The 23,664-nt window shown below is 34.9% G+C and overlaps 1 protein-coding gene across 6 annotated transcripts in view; it reads left to right on the forward strand.

Moving 5' to 3' along the window:
• ARB2A (ARB2 cotranscriptional regulator A) overlaps positions 1 to 23,664 on the forward strand; it is a 465,105-nt gene that overhangs the window by 414,327 nt on the left and 27,114 nt on the right. Inside the window, exon 11 of one of the 6 annotated variants that reach the window (XM_073233977.1) lies at positions 1,941 to 9,125. The exons of the other annotated variants lie outside the window; for them this stretch is intronic. Coding sequence (XP_073090078.1) covers positions 1,941 to 2,041 — 101 coding nt within the window. The 3' untranslated portion in view covers positions 2,042 to 9,125. Of the gene's footprint in view, positions 1 to 1,940; positions 9,126 to 23,664 lie in introns of those variants that run through there. 6 annotated transcript variants of the gene reach the window in all.

Here is a 23,664-nt window from a genome sequence, read left to right on the forward strand (position 1 = left end):
TGGGTAGGAAGGTGGATATTCCACGGGGCAGATGGAATGTGGCAAATATAAAGCTGTAGAAGTGGTAATAAGGGAATAAAAGTGAATTTTGTTGATTTAGTTAGTACCTGTCAGTTGTTCAATGATTACACAATCATTTTTGGAATGACCTATTAATACAGTTTTATAATAAATCTTAATCCTTTGTTGAATGAGCCAGGTGGAGTATTGTTTATTATTGTATTCCTATAAGAAAGGCGGTAGCAATATTTTGAAAGCTTAGTGAATTTGTAAAAGTTGACGGAAGCACCAAGAGGTCCGGGTTGAAGACAAACACACTGTATACATTTTTTTCCCTTTTGCAAGTTCCATGGTATAAAATGTGTACCCAGTTTTTCATGAACAAGCCTTTTTCTAGTCATCCTGATTTATTTCTCATTATCAAAGTGAGCAATATACCCTTTATATGTCATTCATGTAAAATAACTATATGTACCCTGAATGAGCTCTAGATGCAAAGCATCCATGAGTCCACATTTACTCAAATGAAGGCCGAAGTCTTTGAAGATACCCATCTAGATATCTTGTGGAATCTTCTATCGGGATTGTATCTCCATTTCAGATTGTATAACACTACCTGTTTTGAATAGAATAAAAGCTCATTGTTACTGTCAGGCCTGTTTTCAGACTAAATATTCATCTAGTCCTTGGTGGCTGCCATTTTTATCATGCATTCAGAACAGCTTCCCTTTGCTGATCTGCCATTTTCCTGCAAATCAGTGTTTCACTTGTATGATTTCTGGTGAGACAAGCTTAGACCAGGATGCCTTTCTCTCAGTAACAGAGAAAAGGAATGTCTCTGGTGCCTATACTGCAAAGAAAGTTGATTCATGTGTAAATTATCATTTGGCCTTTATTTGCTTGGCCTGTGGAGAGTACACATGCAGATAAAAGGCTCTGTGGGTCAGGGCTCAGTACGTGCAGGTTTCTCCAGTGGTTACAATGGCAGTGTTACAATTGTCACAGATTATCAGACATACTATGATGTCTTATCATTATTTACTTACAGTTTTCTGTGTAAACTCTTAACAGGGAAGGTGCTTTTACAGTAATAGGACACCATGTACCTGTCCACTTTTGTTCTGTCAACTCACATTCTACATAATAAAAATTGGTATTTTATTGAAGTTAGAACTGGTATCTTCAGTTTCTGCTATCAATGTCTCTGACTATCTCCTTCTCATTCTTCTACCTTATATTTTCATTTCTTCAAACTTGGTTGTTCATATTTGTTTTGAACCATGGGTAGTATCTTAGTGATATAGCCTAATAATCAAGGTAGATATAAAATGCTGTTTGGAATATGGATAGCAACTTCTAGGCTCCATGCAGAAATTAGATAGTTATATAAAATACAAAAATCGGAAATCTGTGACTCATTTTTTTTTTGTTCAAGTATGAAATTACTTGCTATGCACTCATTATTATCTTCAGTATTAAAAGAAGTAAACTAAGGTTTAGTGCTTTTTTACCACATCATATCAACTCAAAGTATATAACTAAATCTGAATTAATAAGGTAAATTCTTATATATACACATGACAATAAGAAATGAATTAATAAATTCCAAAATGATATACTGCCTTCAGTCTACTTTATTGTTAAGGTTTTGTAATACATTATCAGAAGAGCAAAACTGATAAATCTATTTTTTGCAACTTTTATTTACTTGTCGAACTCATATGTGTAGATACATATATAGTCACATTATGATCCATGCTGTTTAAAGTATTTTGGAAGCCAAGAGAATATGTATTTAGAATACCTTACTAAATTGATGTTTACCAGAACACTATTGATTCATGACCTGTTCGGTAAGCTTTCCTCTCATTATAGTAAATTTAAATGAGTTTTAAGTAATGCAGTTAATCTAATAAAACACTACCTTCATTTCTTTCCAGAAGTATTCTTTGCTGCTGGAGAAGTCCGTCCCACAGCCTCCTTTACAAGGCACAGGAGGGAGATGGGCACATATTCAACACTACTTATCCCTTTCTCCTGACCAGTTAATATCGCTTCTTTTCTCATTTTCTCCAAATTTTCTTTCTCATCTCCTTATAGGCTGAAGTAATTCATTGAATTTAGCACAAGTAGAAAAGGAAAAACCAGCAGAAAATGTCTTGCAAGGGAAAGCGAATGCCAGCTCAGCTTCCTCACCCTTAGTTCCAAATAGTAACTTTATAGAAAAGTTCATATTTTTAGCCTGCAAAAACTGGCACAGATATCACTTTTTCTTATTAAAGTATCACTGATATACAATCTTATGATGTTTTCAAATACACAACAGAGTGGTTCAACATTGACCCATATTATCAAGCCCTCACCCCCTCCATTGCAGGCACTGCCTATCAGTGTAATAAGATGTAGAATCATTAACTGTATTCTCTGTGCTGTGCTACCATCCCCATAACCTACCTATATTGTGATTGAAAATTGTAGTGACAAGGATATCTTAATTGTTTTATCACTTGATTGACTACAGTTGTTTTTAGTTTGGTTTCAACCAGGAGAAGGACTGGAGAAAGTACAGTTGAGGAAAACTGAGATTGGTTGACAGGATAAGAGACTGTGGGCAAAACTCAAAAGATAAAATTATCAAGAGCAGACTTGCTTAATCCCATCCTATGATACAGTCAGAAGCTATGGAAGAAGAGACAATAATTATATCAGGGACCATCTCAGTGCTTCTGGCATGCACAGAGAATTGTGGAAAATCGTATGATTTTGTTTGCATTTGTATAATTGATGTCTTACTAAGGATATTTAGTTAGCTGTGTATAAATATATTTTATATATATATGTATAGTATACAGCATACAAATATAACACTTGAGTATAAGTGTCAACAGTTGTGCAATTTTGGTAAGAACATATCATATGCATCTGTGTTGAGATAGGTATGCTATAATTATGTTAAAGACATTTAAAGGTAACAGATTTGTTTTTATATATAACAATTTATTTACCCTGGTAGCTGAACTCAATACAGTATCTCCTTGTTTAGTTCACTTTTATCTGAGACAGAATGTGTTTTAATTAAGCCTTATCATCTACAAGCAATAGAGGCTCACTCTTAGCTGAGTCTTTAAAGATAACCAACCACCCAGGTATCTTGGGTAATCTTCTATCAGGATTGTATCTCCATTTCAGTTGTATGACACTACCTGTTTTGAAAAGGACCCTAGTAATCACTTCTTATTCTAAAGTTAGAAGACTGATTATCTCTGCCATTCAGCTGGCTTTTAACATATACTGCCTTACAATGGTGGTTGTCTTTTTTCTGTGTACAATACGATAGGGAAGAATGTAAACTGCAGTCATGATGCCTAGGTTCCAATCTTGACTCTACAGGTTGCTATCTGGGTAACTAAGCAAGTTACTAAACCCTGTAAACTTCAGCTGTCATCTCTAAAATGGGGACAATGACAATATTTCCATGCTGTGATGATTCAATGTAGTAATGCATCTAAAGCATAGTGAGTGCTCAATAGATATTTTCTATAAACTTATTTGCACATTACTGATTAACCAGCTATTTTTAGATACCTGTTATGTGCTAGTCACTACTAGATAGAAATAGTAGGAAGGGGTTAAGATAAAAACCTCTGCTGGCCAGGAAGTCGACTCTATCCTATCTCCCATTTAGACAGTAAGCCTCCTGCAGACTTTCATACAACCCATACATATTTACTGAATATCTGCTATCTGCAGAAACCCCGGGCCAGACACAAGGGATTACAAGGATGTATAACACAAAGACCATGACCTTCAAGACTATTATAATTAAAGATTGTCATTATGCTGTGCACATGGTGAGAGCTTAGTAAGTGTTTATCAGCATCAATGACCGTGGCAGTGATTGTGAAGACTCCAGAGCACCACGATGTCTAGCCTCTCGTTAGAGCCATTAACTTTATTTGGCTTCTGCATGTCTTCATTTTCCACAGAATGAATGCCAGAAAGTCTTTTTGAGATTTTTTTTCTGTCAGATCAAGACTTAGAAAATGTCTGCTTCTTTTGGTAGCTAAATATCCCCCAAACTCAGTTCCATGCTTCAGTGAGAAGATACTATGGTATTGCCAATGGAAACCACTTCACATCGGGCAGCATTATGATATCTAAGTGGCTCAGATTCAATTTTCAGTATAGACTCTGGTTCCTGCACATTTGCTGTCAAAAACCACTTTATAGGAGCCAAACTGGGGAATCCTTCCAAGTGTTAGGCACTATTAGAAGTACCATTAAAGTACCGCAGAGTTTCAAAAGATTTTGAAATACTGATTTTTTAAGATAATACGTTCTGTGGTACTTCCATGAAATTTTAATCACTCCCTGCTTCTGTCTTGGGGCTAAAGATGATTAATATCCCCATATATTTGTAGCATAGCAGGTTTTAGAGACAATGCCAAGCTGGAACTTCTAAAATAGTTTTATACTGTGTTAATACAACAATGGAGATAGAGAATAATTCTGGTTTTCAAATGTAACTATGAAATAAAACTTCAAGATGTTACTTATGGTGTATAGCTTAGTCTCCTCCCCAAACCCTGTTCCTCTTTATTTTCTTGGACAGGCTGCAGAAAATAAGACATACATATGACACATAGTAGTTAAAGATTTTTATAAGATCAGAAACTGTTTAGAGATAAAGATAATTGTCCATCCTATGATATGATAATTACATTAATTTAACATAAAATTTCTCCCTAGATTCTCACAGTCAAAGCAAAAGAGGAAATAATTTCTGGTAATATCACCCTTGCTTGAAAAGCAAAAGCATATACGTTCTTCTGAAATGATATTTTCTGTAATAAATACCAAAGAAATCATCACATATTATTTATTTGAAAACAAGCAATTATTTGTGAAAATAAATAGTATCTCCTTCCCCCATTTGATTGTAAGCTTCTTGAAGTCATTGACCACGTCTGTCTTGTTAACAAGTGTGTCCCCCAGCTCCCAGAAAATGTTGGTGGAAATTAAAGTGAAATGAAATCACATTGATTCTTATCCAAGAAACACTAACACAATGGGCCTTCTCTTCCATGAAAACATTATATAAGAAACAGTTAGCATTCCTCATACTGTTGATTTTTTAAATATTTTTTTTCAACCTTATTGAGGTATAATTGACAAGTAAAATTGTAAGATATTTAAAGTGTACATCATGATGACTTGATAAACATATACATAGTAAAAAGATTCCTTCCATCTAGTTAATTAACATACTCATCACCTTAAATATTCCTTTCTTTTGTGTGTGAGAATATTTAAGTTCTACTCTTAGCAAATTACAGTCACACAGTGTTATCAACTATAGTCCATGTTACACATGAAGATTCTCAGTCCTGATTCATCTTACAGCTGAAAGTTTGTACCTCTCCTCTAACCTCTCCCTATTTCCCCCACTCCTTACCTCCTGGCAACCGCTTTTCTTTCCTGTCTTCCCATGAGTTTGACTTTTTTTAGATTTCATGTGTAAGTGATAACAGGCAGTATTTGTCTTTGTCTATGTAGCTTATTCCACTTAGCATAATACCCCCAGGGTCCATCCATGTTGTCAGCAATGGTATATATATTACATTTCTTTATCTGTTCATTATTGATGGACATTTTTGTAATTTCCATATCTTATGTTGGCTCTTGTGAACTATACCGCACTGATCATAGGAGTGTGATATCTCTTTGGTATCCTGTTTTCATTTCCTTTGGATACGTACCCATAATTGGGGTCGCTGGATCATTTGGTATTCTATTTTTAATTTCTTGAAGACCTTCCACACTGTTTTTCTATAGTGGCTGCACCAATTCACATTCCCACCAACAGTGGACAAGGGTTCCCTTTCCTCTGCTCCTGACCAACACTTGCTATCTCTTCTTTCTTGAGGACAGCCACTCTGACAGGTGTGGAGTGATATCTCATTATGGTTTTGATTTGCATTTCCCTGATAATTAGTGAGGTTGAGCATCTTTCCATGTACCTTCTGGCCATTTGTATGTTTTCTTTAGAAAAATGTCTATTCAATTCCCCTGCCCATTCTTTATTTAGATTGTTTTTTGATTTGTTTGTTTTGCTGAGTTGTGTGAGTTCTTTATGTATTTTGGATATTAACCCCTTATTATTAGATATCTGATTTGCAGGTATTTTCTTCCATTCCATTGGTTGCCTTTTCATTTTATTCAGGGTTTCTTTTGCTTCACAGAAGTTTTTTAGTTTGATGTAAACCCACTTGTTTATATTTGCTTTTGTTATCTTTGCCTTTGTGTGAAATCCAAAAAATCATCACCAAGAATGATGTCAAGGAGCCCATCCCCTATGTTTTCTTCTAGAAGTTTTACAGTTTCAGGTCTTATGTTCAAGTCTTGAATCCATTTTGAGTTGATTTTTTTTGTATGGTATACGACAGGGATCCAGTTTCATGCTTTGCTTGTGGCTGTTCAGTTTTAATATCACTTGTTGAAGAGACTGTCCTTTCCCCCGTTTGTATTCTTGGCTCCTTTGCCAAAAAATTTTTGACCATATATGGGTTTTAGTGCTAGGCTTTATATTCTGTTCTATGGATCTATGTTTCTGTTACTATGTCAATATCATAATGTTTGATTACTATAGGTTTATAACATAGTTTGAAATCAGCCAGTGTGAGACCTCCACCTTTGTTCTTCTTTCTCAATATTGCTTTGGTATTCAGTCTTTTATGGTTCCATACAAATTTAGGATTGTTTATTCTATTCTTGTGAAAAATGTCATGGGAATATCTACAGGGATTGCATTAAATCTGTAGATTGCTTTGGGTAGTATAGACATTTTAACAATATTCTTCCCATCCATGAGCATGGAGTATCTTTCCATTTATTTCTGTCTTCAAATTCTTTCATCAGTGTCTTAAAGTTTTCAGTGTATATGTCTTTTGCCTCCTTGGTTAAATTTATTGCTAAGTATTTTATTCTTTTTTGATACAATTATAAATGGGATTATTTTCTTAATTTCTGTATCTGATATTAACTTTTTTATTGATGATCAATAAAAGCCTGTAAGTAGGGAAAGGAAGGAAAAAAATACAATACAATGCAATAAAAACCAATAATAAAATGTCAATTCATGAATCAATGATGAAATTCATATAGTAAACCACATAAATTTTTACCATAACTTACTATAACTTTACTGTAACCAAAGATGGAAAATCTAGAAAATAGAAAATTTAAATGTTCCTTAAATGTACCTCTTAAGTATCATTGTCTCAAACACATTTTTTGCAGGAGTTGAATGTTAGAGAATTTAAGACTAACACCTCTGATGAGAGTCTTAAGTCCCATATTTTGTGTTTCTAAGAGAGATACTAGACAAGCTGTAGTAAAGTTGGTACTCCATTAGAAACATGAAGAAACCTAGTTTAAAATCAGATAGAAGACTGTTCATCCTTCACAGAGAAAAAGTTATACAGATCCTCAAACTTACCAATATAGATAATAGTCACTTATTAACTAAAACTTACAAAAAAGATAAGAGGCAAGGTTTTAAATGAAACAGTTCACATTATATAGCAAATATGATTACTGTTGTTTTTAGCAAAAGGTCTCTGTATTAACTTACTTTGCAGAAGGTACATTATAATAGAAATAGTCTGTCAATTATTGGAAAGTTTGTAATGTCATTTTCACTACAGGCAGAATTTATGTACTAAATACAGCTTCTCATATAATATTGAAATTTCATTTTGACACCATATACCATAAAGAACAATTTGGAATAAGGCAGGTATGTCTTGGAGCCCTTGCAAGAGGGCAGTAGAGCTGTAATCTCAAGGATGAATCCTATGTCTTGTTTTTCTTTATATGTTCATAGCCTATCAGTATGTAGCATATATAAAGGCACCTAGGAAGTATTTAGACTAAAATGAACTGAGCTCTTCCCAGGTTAGCCCACAACCTGTATTCTTCAGGACAGAATTGTACTTAGTCTACAAGGTACCAGATTATTTTTAACATGTCTATATTTTTAACATGTCTATATTTTTAACATGTCTATATTGAGAAGTAATCATCATACGCATTTGTATGATATATTTTCTGTTGATTGCTGGCAATCATAAAGCATAAAACATGACATGAAAGATCAAATGTGACACATCTAGAAGAAAGGCAAGAATCCCAAGGGAACTTAATATCCAGCTTCGTTCATAGATGGTTAGTAACCCAGTGCATTGATCTTGCCAGAGTAACTATATCCCAGTTTTCCTACTTCTAGCAGACTTCCAAAGAAAAGCAGCAGACTCCCAACAAATTCAAAAAGATGCAGATTTGTTTGGAGTTGTGCTGTTATCTGTGGTCTGAGAGAGGTCACAGTTTTGTTTCTATGGTATTGATATTCCATTTATCTTATCTCAGATCTGCAGATATTTGAGTGTTAACTTACTCCTATATCCAATTCTCAGTCTTCTCTCTGATCATATGAAAGTCACACCTTTTTATAGGAGCTTATCTTCTATATCAGCAGTTCTCACTTTCTGAGGCATGATGTATGCAAGTAGTAGGCAATGAACCCCTGGCAGGGGGTGAAGACAACATAAAAAAAATGAAAAAATACATGGATGGTCCCCGATCTTCAGAGGCTTTAACTCACCAAATGTATGATCCTGGTAAGTTCAGTAAGCCTTACTGAAATGCCAGGTTTCCCCCAAGTAATGGGGTTTTTTTGACTATATAAGTGATTTTGCAGAGCCTAAAGCTGTATCCCTAAACAAATTTCAAAACATCTGCCATGTAGTGTTATGGGTGGTGTGGTTTTTCCTTTCTTGGAGGAGTGGTGGGGGAGACCAAAAAGAAAAATGTCTGGAATGTTCTTTTTATGTTTATTTCTATTAAAACCTATTTAAATGTGAAAATATATTTTAAAAATGATGAAGTGTCTTATTCTTCTTTTTACTATACTTTTCCAAAATAAATGTAAATAGCACATGACTCCTAAAAGTTATTTCTGTGGAATAAAAATAGCTCTTTTTAGTGAGAGTCCTATTAATACAAAAGCTATGAAGCAATACACAGTTAAACAAATACACAGTTAAAATTATATTTCTTGTATTTCCAGAAGCTTTTAACAATCATATTTTTTATGATAATTTTACTCGAATGATTGTGTAACTGAGAGTAACAGGCTTATCAGCAGATTAGAAACAAAACTTTCATTATCTTGTCATTTTTGATATTTGGAACTTAGCATCTGTATTTTTTGAAAAGCATTTAAAGAGTATTTGGATTTTTTTTATATTTTCATAATAGTATATATTCTTTTCTCTGGAAAAGATAACATTTGAAGTTAAGTACTTATCTCAGAAAAATGTCTGTATTTCATTTTTAATTCAACTGAGCATTTACTGAGCTCCCACTATTTCAGAAGACTGTACCAATCAGTCAGTCAGTCATTAGACGTTTATTGCCTGCCTGATATGTGCGAGGCACTGTTCTCAGCACTGGATGGGGTACAGCAGCAGACATAGCAAAGTTCCTGCCTTGAAGGAGCTTACATTTTAGCACAGAGGACAATTAGCATATAAGCCAAAAAACAAGCTAGTAAATAAACAAACAAATAAATGATTTCAGATATGTAAGTGCTGCGACAAATATTTAGCAGGATAATGGGTTGGAGAGTGGTCTGAGCAGGAAGTGAGAGAGTGGTGATTCCCTTCTGGCTAATTTTTATTTAGACTTTGAGACTGCTTAGCCCTCCTACACTCCGGCCCTTCATTGAACTACTTGAAAACTACATGCTGTCGCTGTACCGCAAGAAATATAACGTCACTGACTTATTTGTTTTCTGTAGAAGTGATGGAAATACACTAGTCCAACCACATTTCTTGCCCCTTTCCTTGTTCACTGTTAACCAGTTGTAAAAGGTGAAATTTCCCATCCTGTTCCCGCCACTCCTTATACCCTGTGATATTCCCCTGAGGCTTGGATGGAGAATCACATGCTAGGCAGCAAAAAAAATCACAAGTGTCCACTATAGGCATTAAATAGAGAATATTTGAGGGTAACACCAGGTTTAAGGACTCAGATACTTAGAATAATAGAGTCACCGAACATAGTGAGAAAAGTGAGGGAAATAGATGGATACAAGGCAAAGCATTAAGTTTTCCATTACTGGTATATTATAACTATAAAGGTATCCTGTAAATTAGTTCAAGCCAGTTTCTACTTTATATATATATATGTACTCATTTATATGCAAATATTAACTAAAAAACAAGCTCTTGAAATGTATCTAAAAAGTAAAGAACACAAGAATCCTACATATTTGAAACTGGCAATTAATATTTCCATTTTGATGGTGCTTTAGAGTATATAAAATACTTTCACATACATCACCTCATAGAGTCCTGGAGAAAAATGATCTAAAATAGGTAGTATTATTATCTCCATTTTATACATGAAGAAACTGAGTCTCAGCGAAGTGGTATGCACAGAATCATAAATCTAGAAAGCGTTAGAACTAGATGTGTCACCCAGAGGTTATGTCTCCAAGTCCGGTATGCTTTCCACTACACTACAGCTACAAATATGTATTTTCAAGAGGAAGCAGACACGAAAGGTAGTCAGACAGATGGTAGGATTGTGAATCTGCAGCTATGGCTAGATTCAGGGATAAGAACATAAAAATGCATCTGACATTCAGTCAGAAAACCATTCAATGATTTTAGAAAGGAAAGCTGCTAAACAGCAAATCGATGATTATGAAAGTTTTGCAGTTATCAAGGAGCGAAGGATTTGAGGCTTTTTTCAATGGAGGATGTTTTTATTGAGAGTATGTTCAAGTCATTCTACGAACCAGCAGGCATTAGCAATTCTGTAAGTAGTCAAGATAAGCAATAAATTTGGGAAAACATGAGCATCTAAAAGGAACAAGGACAATACAATAGAAATGCAATGATATCAAAGAGAGGAAAAATACATTTTTATGAGATACATTTCCCAGAACTAGGCCTGCCAAAGTAGAAAGTAAATTTCGATGATCTGTTGAGAAAAGAAATATAGATACACAGAAGGGAAGGAATTTCAAGTTGAACTGTCATTGATACCATAATGAATGCTACCACAGCTTTCTCCATTACTGTGTGGGGTATAAGTGACTGCATGTAAACACTGAAAGGACTCCAGGCTTCACCATAGAGAGAGTGCTTAGGTTTCCATGTTTACAAAAAGCATTGGCTTGTGGCCACCATACACTTGCTAACAGTGGCCTCCTTCACTAGATACTATTAAGCATTTCAAGGTCATTACTGTAGAACACTACTCAGAATCGTCAGTTTTCTTTTTTCTTTCTGCTTTCTGATGTTATGAATACAACATCATAAGCTTTTCAAGAACAGACAAAAATATCTTACTCATTTTTGTATCCTCACAACTAGCACAGTGCCTAGCATACAGGAGCAACTTGATAAATGTTTATTGAACTGAACTAAATTATTTTTAAATGCTAGATCAAGGCCCCCATCCGAGTGTCACTCGTTCATGCAAATACTCAGTATACTGACACTAAAGTCAAAAAAAGGAATTTGAGTACAGACACTGCCACTTGCCAATTCCATGACTTCGGACAATTCATAATTTAACCTCTCTGGGCCTGTTTCCATTTCTGTTATTTAGAGATAACAGTTTCTGCCTTACCAACTTTGTTATAAGAACATTATAAGAACAGAAGTTGATAATAGATGTGAAGAGAAAACATAAGTTATCAAATGCTGTACAAAAACAAAATGTATTTTTCTGTGGACCCAGTAGTGCCAAGATGCTCCAATGGCCAACAGTTTCCTCGGTAAAATCTAAGTGCTGGGCTCAATACAGGTAAACAGGCCTCTTATGAGCAGGTCTAATCAGATTCTTTCACTTGGAAATTAATATTGTGTAAGTGTGAGAATGGGCTAGAATGGGAGTGAATGTCTTATTTTTCTATCCAACCAGAAGCATCCACTTCAGACAAGTTGCACCAAAATAGTCAAATAACAATGGTTGCTCTCGTTTTTCAAGCAGGACCATGTGTCAGGCACTATACTCGCACTTTACATACATCAGCTTAAGTTCTCGTCACAAGCTGTAGTGTAAGTGCTATTGGTCCCATTGTTAACAGGTTGTTAAAAAGTGAGAGGTTATAAGACAGGCACAGTCGCAGGGGGGCCATCAGGTGAGAATTTGGGGATCAACAGAGGTGAGGCTCAGAACCTCACCCCCCCTGCTTTGAGAGAAATCTTCTGCATCCGTGGATGTCTTGCTGCCCTTGTCTAGCCTGGATTAATACTTAGTCCATAGGCACACACCTGATCATCTGATCATCTACATTTGCCTTCTTACAGCACTAAACTATGTTTTCTACCTTTATCTTGCATCTACCTACCACTTCAGCATTTTATTAAAAATAAAAATAATAATAATAATAGGAGAAATGTGGGATCAACATATAAATCAAGTACAAAAATCAAATGAATATTCATATTTGACCTGATGGTTTATAGGTCATATTGCATGATCAAAACCGAAAGTTTCTGTGATGAATGCCCTTGTACTGTTCACCATGTAAGAATTTATTCACTCTGTAAGAATTCGTTCACCATGTAAGAACTTGTTCGTTATGGTTCAGAAGATTGGAGACTGACGAGAATTAGGCTTGAGATGGATTAATGATTGTACATTGAGCATTGACCCCCCTATACTGAATTTTATTGTTGTTAACAACCATTTGATCAATAAATATGAGAGATGCCCTCTCAAAAAAAAAAAAAAAAAAATGAGGATAAAGTGCTAAAAAAAAAAAAAAAAAAATAGGAAAAGAGGTGAGAGTAGAATATACTACCCCAAAACATGCCACTTTGGCATAAAGATTCTCTTGAGCTGAAGACAAAAGGAGACAGAAGAAAAGTTCTCTGCCCTCTCACTATTTGCCTGAAAGTGGGACATAAATTTTGAAAGGTGTTGCCCTTTGCCTCTTTATCAGCAAGGACAGAATTAAATCACCAGAGAAAACTTTAGACCCTTATGTACCCAGTCAGCACACAGGAATCAATTTAATAAACTTTACTAACAAGCCTTTATCTTCCATTAGTTCCCCCATATATTTTACCTTCTGTTAGAATGCCATATAAGCTCAAGTTTGAATGACCCCTTGAAGTTACTCATCACTGAGTACTCCTGTGTGTCTGCACAATGCAGTGTTAATAAACTCTTTTTGTAGTGAAAAAAAAAAAAGTGAGAGGTTAAACAACTTGCTCAAGGTTACAGCTAGTACACAGCATCTTACATTTAAGGCAACTAGCACTGAGAATTAAGTGGCTTACGTAATATTCTCTCCTCACTTTGCTTGTTTGTTTAACCATGCTACAACTCTAGTTGTAATATCTCTGTTACCCTAGACCAAAAGTTTCTAAAGTGTGTTTTGTCAAATGAAAGTCCACAAAACTGTCCCAAGATAAACTCATGGGTCAAATACGTTTGGAAGGTGGCACACATTGAAATCCTCCCTTCTGGGTGTCACAGCGCGCATCAGCACACTGAAGCCGCAGAGAAATGCTGTGGGGAGGAGCTTTTGTAAACTTCGAAATATCTTGAATCAACAGCCGTTGGCATCCCACAAAGCCAGAGGTCTTTAGGGAACAAACTTTAGGAAAGGTTGACTGTTGAGTAAGTAAACCAGTAAATGCAGTAATCATTATGCCAGTTCTCTACCGACAGACATAGAGCTCATCCTCACAATAAAACATACATAAAATTGTTGGAAACGTAAGTTGATCCTGTAATTTTCCTTAATGTGTCAACCAATTTCCTAAAGATTCTCTAATGTAATTTTTTCCTGATGGCAATTTTTATTATAACAAAAGATGGCAGAAATTTAGATCTTTTTTTTTTCATATGGGAAATTGCACTATAGGTGATGGTTGTGTTTATTTTATGTTACTGAAAATTATCATCCTGTTATTAAAAATTAGTTTAAACCAATGATTCTAAACCAGTGTAGTAAGCATTTCAACTTGGAGGATAAGCCAGTGATAGACCTACTACTTCCCATTTCCTCTTCTAAAATCAGGAGGGAAAATGAGAACATTATAATTCATTTAGCCCTATCAGACCAGAATCTTCAAATAACTTTAAGAATTACTTAAACCTTCCTTTGAGTGAGGACGGTTTGGTACCAGACTATATTTGAACTTCAAATACTTTTTGAATCAACTCAAATAAAAAATACTACATTGTTTACTTTTATTCTTGGAAAACATTAGGTGCATTGCCTGTTTTTGTTACTTCATTGTCATATATTTTGTTAAAATGTCATAGAGTTTGAATTATTATCATATGCCCATTAGTTCTGCTACCTTGGGATGTAATGACTCATATTAGTAGTCTATGTAATAAAAAGGGTTGGAAAATTTTTGCTGAACTGTCCTTTTGGGACTATAATTTTTAACGTTCTCTGGAAGCTTTGCAAATCCTTTAGTGATAAAATACTCTTACACTGTCTTTATCATTGACATGTTCATAAGGACCAGAACTCTGTTACCTGTAAATGTTGAAAATAACATCATGCTGATCTGACAACTTCCTTACTTGTAGAATCACCAAGGATACATGATCAGAATGTCACCATTTTATAAGCAAATAACATGATTTTGTAATCTTGTTAGCAGTAATTTTAGACTGGTCTCTGCAATTTAGCTTGGGAGTTACCCTCATCCCTGCAGTCTGTTCTGCTTTCTGTCTCCACAGAATTTTTTTCCTATTCTTAAACTTCACATAAATGGAAGATAGAGCATATACTCTTTTGAGCTTGGCTTCTCTTAACATACCATAATGTTTTTCAGATTCATCTAAGTTGTTACATGTACCACTAGTTCATTCTTTTTAATTACTATGGAGTATTTTATGAATACATCACAATTTACATACACATTCTACTGTGGATGGACATCTGGTCTGTATCTAGTTCTTTTTGGTAGACTTACCAAACACCATCCATTTAATATAGACCTTTTTTGTGAAATATTAAATAATTGAGACTATAGAAGAAAAAGGGCTGGTATACACTGATTAGCTCAGTTGCTAGTACTTTCAAGAGGGTTTAATCCCTGAATAGATCAGTAATTTTGTAGAGAGATTAAAAAAATATGTCTTAGGGAAGTAAGTTTTATTCAGTGATAAACATTATCATATTTGCATATGAAGTATGATAGCTTTATTATTATATTTACTTATGAAGTATATTTTGAAGTATATTGAATTTAATCTTTATTTCTTTTTTAAAAATAAATTTTACATATAGTAAAAGTATCAGATCATCAGTGTACAAATTGTTCAGTGTTGAAAATGTTTATATCCATTGTAACCACTACCCTAATAGAGGTATAAAACATTTCCATCCCCTCCAGAATTTTCTTCTTTCTTCCTTTTAGTCAATCTGCTTGCCCTCCCTGCCTCACCCTGCAATCTCTGTTCTCATTTCTATCTCCACAGAATTGTTTTTCCTGCTCTTAAACTTAACATAAATGGCATACAGAGTATAATCTCTTTTGTACTTGTCTTCTCTCACCTACCATAATATTTCTGAGATTCATCCAAGTTGTTACATATACCCCAAGTTCATTCTTTGTAATTACTAAGTAGTATCCATTTTATAAATAAATCACAATTTTTATATCCATTCTCCTGTGGATGGACATATGAACTGTATCCAATTTCTAGCTATTATGAATAAATCTCCTATGAACATTTTATTACAGGCCTTTCATAGTAGGAGTGCTGAATCATAAAATAGATATATATGTTTTACTAAAAACTGCCTGTTTTCCAAAGTGATTGTACCATTTCACACACCTGTGAGTAATCTATGAGAGTTCTAGTTGAGCTACATTCTCACCAACATTTCTGTTGTAGTCTTAATTATAAGTTTAATTGGAGTAACTAGCCCATTTAAATTTCATGTATTTTTTAAATCAATGTGATTGTGTTTACACCTACCATTATGTTACATGCTTTTTATTTGTCCAATGAGATTTTTGTTCTACTATTACTCCTTTTCTGCCCTCCTTTAAATTTTTTTAATTGAGTATAGTTGATATACAATCTTATATTGGTTTCAAGAATACAACACAATGGTTCAACAGTTACCCATATTATTAAATCCTCATCCCAACTGATGCAGTTACTGTTAACACAGAAAGATATTACAAAACCATTGGCTATATTCTCCATGTTATACTACTATCCTCATGACCAACTTATATTATGATTGGGAATTTTTGTGCCCCTTTATCCCCCTCCCCCTCCCCCACCTACCTATCCCAAACCATCCCCCTCGGTGGCCTATCTCAGTCAGCCTTGTACGGCAGCTTGCCTCTGCCTGCCCTGCTGCAATGGCAGTGCTGCTAGGCAAAAAGGTGAGCGTAGCAGCCTTGTGGCTCTGGAGCAGGTGAGCAGCAGTGACAAGGCTTGCAGTGCATGGCTGCGGCGGCAAGTGGATGGGCGCAGTGTGGTGGTGGCAGCATTGGCTCGGGGTGTGGTCACATGCAGAGGTGCGGCCCCACAAGGAGGAAGGGGTGCTCAGAGCTTGCTCCTGCAGTCACCTCTCTAACTGAGCTGAGACAGGGCTGAGAAAGGTGGGCAAGCTTCCCTTTGCCTGCAAGGCAGCAAAGTCTGAAGCTGCTGGACTGAATGAGTGGCGCCCTGCCAGTGAGCAGGGTAGTGCCTAGGGGCTGAGCCACCAGCGAAGGGGATGGAATTTTGGGGGCTCCCAAGAGTACCCTACCTGTTGGGACAAGGGAGGGCTGGGAAGTGTCATCCACCTGCCCTTTCTCCTGAGGAGAGAGCTCCATCCAACTCCCACCCCTCTGGCACCTCTCCCACTTCTGGCAAATCTTTCAAACTGCTGCCTCTGTTTTGGGTCTCAGCAGGACTGGCAGACCGTGCCTGGAGTCCACAAGTGGCTGGAGTCTCAGCCTCCAGAAGTTTTCCAACTGTCTCTGGTTTCCAGTCCCGCTAATCACCAGAATCCAATGCAATGTGGACTTGTGTTCCCAGAGCAGATCTCCAGGGCCAGGTGTGCAGAGTTCCTATCCCCTTCCCAGCCTGTGGGGCTGGAGGAAGGGCTTGGGTCCTGCTCCACTGCGGTTCTGCCCCTTTACCCTTCTCTGTATGGTCCTATCTTCTTCCCCAGGTGTAGGGGGTCTGTTCTGCCATCTTCAGGGCATTTTCAGATACAGTTGTATTTGCTGTAGTCGTTTCCTTGGTGTGTGGGGGAAGAGGTTTCTGCCTTGCCCTACTGCTCCAACATCTTTTTTTCCAGATGATGGAATTTGTTTTTGTATTTGATTTTAATTGCTCTAAAGCCATTTTAGTATGCATTTTGTATTTTTTTAATGGTTGCTCTAGTGATTAAGGGTTGATCTATACATACTCTATACAGAGGGACTATTGCGAGCCCCCAGAGAGACTCCGATTACGCATAAATTAAGGACTTTACGTTGTCCCACAGGTCACTCAGGCTTTTTTCATTGTTTTTTTTTTTTCCAGTCGTTTTTCTCTCTGTTCCTTAGCTTGGATGATTCCTATTGATCCATTTTCAAGTTCATGAAGCTTCTTCTGCCTTCTCCAGTTGGCTATTAAGTCAGCCAGTGAATTTTTGTTTCATATACACTTACAAATACACTTTCAAATATCCTTACAGCATTTCCGCTTGGTTCTTTTTAAGGTTTTAATTTGTCTCTTTGAATACTTATCTTTCACTCATTGTGATAACCTCTTTAAGTCCTCAAACATATTTATAATAGTGGCTTTCAAGTCTTGGTTTGCTAATTCTAATATCTGGTAGTCTTTGAATCTTGTTTTCTTGCCCCCTAACCGTCTGCACTTTGGATCACACTGCCTCTCCTGTAGTGAGCTGCTTAAATCTCTGCTAGCTTCAACTTTCCAGCTGCAGCCCTCTACTAGCTCCTCTTCCTCCTGCAAGCATAGTTCATAATTCATATAAAAACTTGAGATGAATATATACACAGAGATTCAGAACTTCCCCTCTGTAGTCAGCTCCTAGCTTTCAGGAATTTCCCTTCCTAGTTTCAAGCTTTTCTGGCATCCCTGAACTCCGTCTTCTGACACTTAATGCCAATAACTCCAGCCTTTTGATTGCATTCTAGCCACCCTGCACCATGCAAAAGAGAGAATTCCCTCAGGGAAGAGTCATCCAGTGTAGATCCCTTTTTTGAAAGGTTTAATCTCCCCCAGTTTCCACCTCCTTTTGGTTGCTGTCCAATGCCATCACATAGTTGTTTGTTTTAATTGTCCAGAGTTTATCATTGTTACCAGTAGGAGGGTTAACTGATTACCAGAGCAGGAACCCTTAGTATAGTATATTTTTTAATGCATTTGTATTGAAATGTGATTAATTTTTCCATTATTAAAGTAATGATATTTGTAAACAAACAAGAATGTATTTTATGTAGAGAAAAGAAAGTCTGGAAGAATATATTTCAGGTTATTATTTCTGATTGGTAGGATTATTAGTGATTTTAATATTTTTCTTTTTACTTATCTGTGTATTCTACTTTTTTCTGCAGCATAGATTGAACAGTAAAGTTCTTTCTTTGCTTTCCTGGGAAGATGGTTTATTTATGATGACTATAGCACGATGCTTGTGCTTGTGCTTCTTTGCTACATCTCATTTTATGATTTTACTTGATCACCTCTCTACAATCCTAGTTATATATCTGTATAGTAAACAATACCCTTTTTGCTTTTAGCAATAAAGAAATTGGGACAAATCATAGTTAAAAAACTTATCCAAATTTCATGCATATTGATAGAGTAGCCAGAAATAGATCTTAAATTTGAAGTCCCTCAATTCAGCTGTGTAAACTATTTCTATGCCATCAGCAACAATGTATGCAGTTAATTCTACATTTTCTAATGGGTATGGAAGAAAATTATCATAGTTAAATATAAACCTCAAGTATTTTAGAAATTTACCCTTAGTCATCAATTTCACTCTTCTCTCCATCAAAACTTTTACTAGAACTCCTAGCAAACAGAATGTTTGACTGATTGTAGTTTTAATGCAGATAACTTCCAAGAGCTAACAAGAAAATGGCAGGAAGACACACACACACACACACACACACACACACACACACACACACACACACACACACACAGATATCAAGAATATTCTTCTTCCCTGGATTGCAAGCTTCTTTATAGAGTCAAATAGATATTTGTTACTCAGTGATTATATGTAATCCTAGCCAGGAATATTTTAATCATATTACTATGGTTTTACTAAGAGAGTTTATTTTCAAATGGCATAGAACTTAGTAGTAGAGTTAGTGTCATCATTCTGAAGTTTCAGTTTGAAACCAAATAAAACTATCTTATAAAAGATACCAAATAAAACTCTTTTAAACAGGTGGATGAAAATAAAAGGAAATAATTATTAAATCTTTATAGTTTTTACCAGGTGATCCTGGACTGGATTCTATACTGGACAGTAAAAATGCTATAAGAATAACTGGCAAAATTGATATGTAAATAGTATGTAAAAAGAGTAAAAGGTATCGTATCAATGTAAAATCTTCTCAAAGTGATCATTGCACTGTGGTTACATAAGAAAATTTCTTTGTTAGGAAATACATACTAAAAAGCATGATATTTGCAACCTACGCTCAGTTCAGAAAAAAATAATATATGAGAGTGTATGATAAAACAATGTGACTAGTGTTTTTAAAGAAGAGTGAAGCTGGATAAAAGACAAGAGTTAACTGTATTCTTGTAGCTTTTTTGTAAGTTTGAAATTATTATTTAAATAAAAATATTTTTAATTTAATATTTCTAGGTTTATTTTCTTAGAATACATTCGAATCAGTTTTTTCCATATCTCAATCTTAAACTTCAGAATCACATCACTATACATGATTTATCACTAAATTTTATATTTTTTAATAAGAGAAAATTTGTAACTTGCAATACTGACCAAAAGAAAATCATGTTTGAATTTACTTGCAAAAACTGTGATGAAGTTAGATAAGGAGAAATATAGAAAGAATACTGACTGAGCAGAACAATTTTATTAAGAATAACATAGTTACAAATGAAATTTATTTCCAAAGTTCTTCAAATGTTTATTGTTCATAAAAATACCCAGTTGTGTTTATTTACCACCATATGTAACACTGTAATTAAGAATCTATCAGTATTTAAACTGGCAAAATCTTGCTCTGAGACCAAAACTTCACCACTTAAAAGGTTTCACCAGAGACATCATAAAAAAAGCAAGGTTTTTTTGCTCTAAAACAACAAACAAAAGTTTTGTTTTTTTGTACAATAGGTTTTTGAGTAATACAAAGAGACTGTGACCATAGGGATTAAGGGACCTGGAGATTCTTATTTTTCCTTCTCTGAAAATCTAAAATAGTTTTTATCTGAAAATTTTAATTTGCTTTGTGAGAGTATTCCAGTCACTTTAGAGGTAATTTTTTTTAAGTGAAGAGTTACTTATACTTCATAGTGATACATTTGATTTGTCTTATTATGTTATTTGATTAAGTATATAGTTTTTATGTATATGATAATACACATTATTATATATTACTTAATATAATTTAAGTATATAATACTTTTTTTAAGTATGTAATTGGGCATTATTATGACTAACCATGAGGCTGCTCTGAACCAAATCAGATGGGAAAAAACCTTTGAATTCAGAGATGAAAATACTAAAACTGTCTTTTAATGAAATCCTTTTTTCTAGAATTGCATTCTTTAGTTATAATTTTAATTTGTAAGACAGTCACTTTTCTGAATAAGTTAGATATTTCATCTGTGTTCATAAAACTTGGATATTTGTGTCAAATGCAATTCTGAAATAAAGCATGAAGTATTATCAATTATAAAATAAATACATTTTGACCTGCAAATATAAAACACAAATTTAAAATTCAAGCAGAAATTGTTCCCAGTTTTTCAAAAAATGTTGTCTAATAATTATTGTAAATATTACATTTCAGTGACTTGGGGTTGCATCATCCCAGATTGTTAACCTTTTCACTACTTCACTATTAAAGATTAAGAAAGATTTTTGACCATTCAGCATATTTCTCCAAGGCCAATATTGCCTTTCATCCTTTTGGCTGTTCTTTCAAGTCAGGAAAAGATGTGAGTTGTATAAAAGTAAAAATGTTGCTTTCTGTTTTAAAGTCTATAGGAAGCTTATTGTGTTATGTTGAAAAAAATTGTTCTTTTTAAAAACTACACAGAAACCTCGTGTTTAGAAAATGACCTGTTGGTTGTCTGTCTAAAGTTAGAAGCATTGAGCTTGAGGCTCTTTCCTCCAGTAGGTTCGGTTTCATGCCTTATGAAAGATTGCTATCTGTAGTCAGCTGAGAGCAAATGCTAATCTTCCCACACTCAAGACACATTCAAGATGCTATTTTAGCAAAATAGATAATGATATGGATATAAGGAAGAAAGAATTGAGCACATTTCTAGAAGTATTGTAGTGACCTCTGACAGTAAGTTTTTTTCTGTACTGCATTAACTGCTTCCATATCATATCACTGCAGCATGAGTCATCACTTTATTTAGTGACATGGCTACTGTGCTAACTTGTTTTTAGTGTACACCTTTAAAAATGTAACCTAGAAAACTGAATCTTGAGGGTCTTGTTCTGGCTTTAAAAGATGACATTAATGAGGGAATGAAGAAAGTAAAGGAAAGCCTGTAGAAATTAAATAGAAACCCACATTAAATACTGGTATTCTCTTTTTATAGTATACTGGTTACCTATCAGTAGGAAAAATGCTTTCCAGCTGGGGCTATTCTTTTGTTAGACAACCTATATGTTAAAATCCTATTCCCCTTTGATCAACATCAGTTAATTGTGAAGCTTCCTGAACTCTTTAAAGGTTTTAATCTATAGTGTGATACTGAGTATTTATCCTTATAAAATTAAGTGAATCATGTAGAATTTAAGCCCATTCTTCGATCCCATTAAGCTTGCCATCTCAGGAAAATAATGTGAAAATGAAAAAAAAGAATCTTGATTACACCAAAATGTCTTACAGAAGTCCACACTGGTATACCAAAGATAGCCATCATTTTCCCACATACTGTAACAACATAGTAGTCACCACAGTAGGTCTCAATCCTTACTGCCTTAAACTGAGACCATCCATTGGCTTATACTCTAGTAGCTCTGTTTCACAGTTTAATAGCCTGGCATTTGGATTCAGCTGCTTCAACAAACGTTTATCAGGAGAGTCTTAGGTGTCAGGCAGTGCTCTAAGCAATAGGAATAAAGGGTGAACAAAACAATGTCCCTGCCTTCATAGAGCTTATATTCTTACTTAGAGCACTACGACCTTTAGAAAGTACCATAACCTCTCCAGACCTCAGGTTCTTTATCAGAAAAATGAGGGTAATACCACCTAGTTTGTAAAATTATTCTCAATTTTACATGAATTAGTATATTAAAGTGCTTAGTGCTATGCCAGGAACATAGTAAATACCCAATTAATTTTAACTTTTACTTTGATTTCTTAATGATGATGACAATTGCTAAGAATACATATTACCACCATATTACAGCTTTAACTCTACTACCTTAAAATTGAATCTAAAAAATTGTCCATATTCAGTGGCCTACTTATTGATAATGATTTGTGGCTAGAGTAATATCTAGTAATACCTAGGCTGAGGTATTTACAGACATGCTATCCAATATGGGACCTTTATAATCTATTTATTCATATTTTCAAGTGAAGTCAAAAGTTTTTTTTTAAAGATAATCTTGGCCTTTTCTCCTCCCAGTCCTTCCCTTAACCCCACTTCTTTGTAGATAGAGGAGCCATCTATTGGGGCACATATTTTGGTTAAGCTCATAATTTCTGGAGTAGATATTAAATTAGATTGGTGACCCCAAGATAGCAGAAATATCATCCAAAAACTGTCGTCCAAGTTCTTGTCAGAGAATGTAACCTCAGACTTTCTGTTGCTCCATTCCTATTGGGCAAAAAGTTAAAAAATAATACAATTGTTTAAAAAAAACTACAGTTGTTTAAAGGAGATACAATGCATCTACTCCCTTTTCGTGCTTAATTTTGTCTCTTGAGCAAGCCAGACTATCATAGACTATCAGGTCACTGGAAAAATATTATCTTAATATCCTCTGAATTATTTCTTCCAAGTTGCTCTTTGTTCTAATGTCATAAGTCCACACTAAGAACACAGTATGAAACACAACTGTTTTCTACAACTGGTTTGCTTTTATCACCTAGATGCAGTGAATCATAATCAGTTGTATTACCCTCTTTGTATTTGTTGATAGGAGGCTCAAATTTTTAGTCATCATCCAGCAATTGCACATTTCTTTGTATTAGTCATCCTCATGTATTAACCTTACCCCATCCCTGACTTTATCCTATTACTGTACTCCTTTTACTGTTCACCCCCTTTTTTATCCTACCATAATATATATATGTCATCTCAAATGCTTTTTTCAATAAAGGATATGGTTAAATAACTACTAAACCAGCAAAAGTAATTCTACTACTGTCTTTTTACTTAATATATTATTAAAATTTTCACTTTTAAATCACTGTAGAG

This window comes from Manis javanica, chromosome 1 (genome assembly GCF_040802235.1).
Source record: "Manis javanica isolate MJ-LG chromosome 1, MJ_LKY, whole genome shotgun sequence".
NCBI lineage: Eukaryota > Metazoa > Chordata > Mammalia > Pholidota > Manidae > Manis > Manis javanica.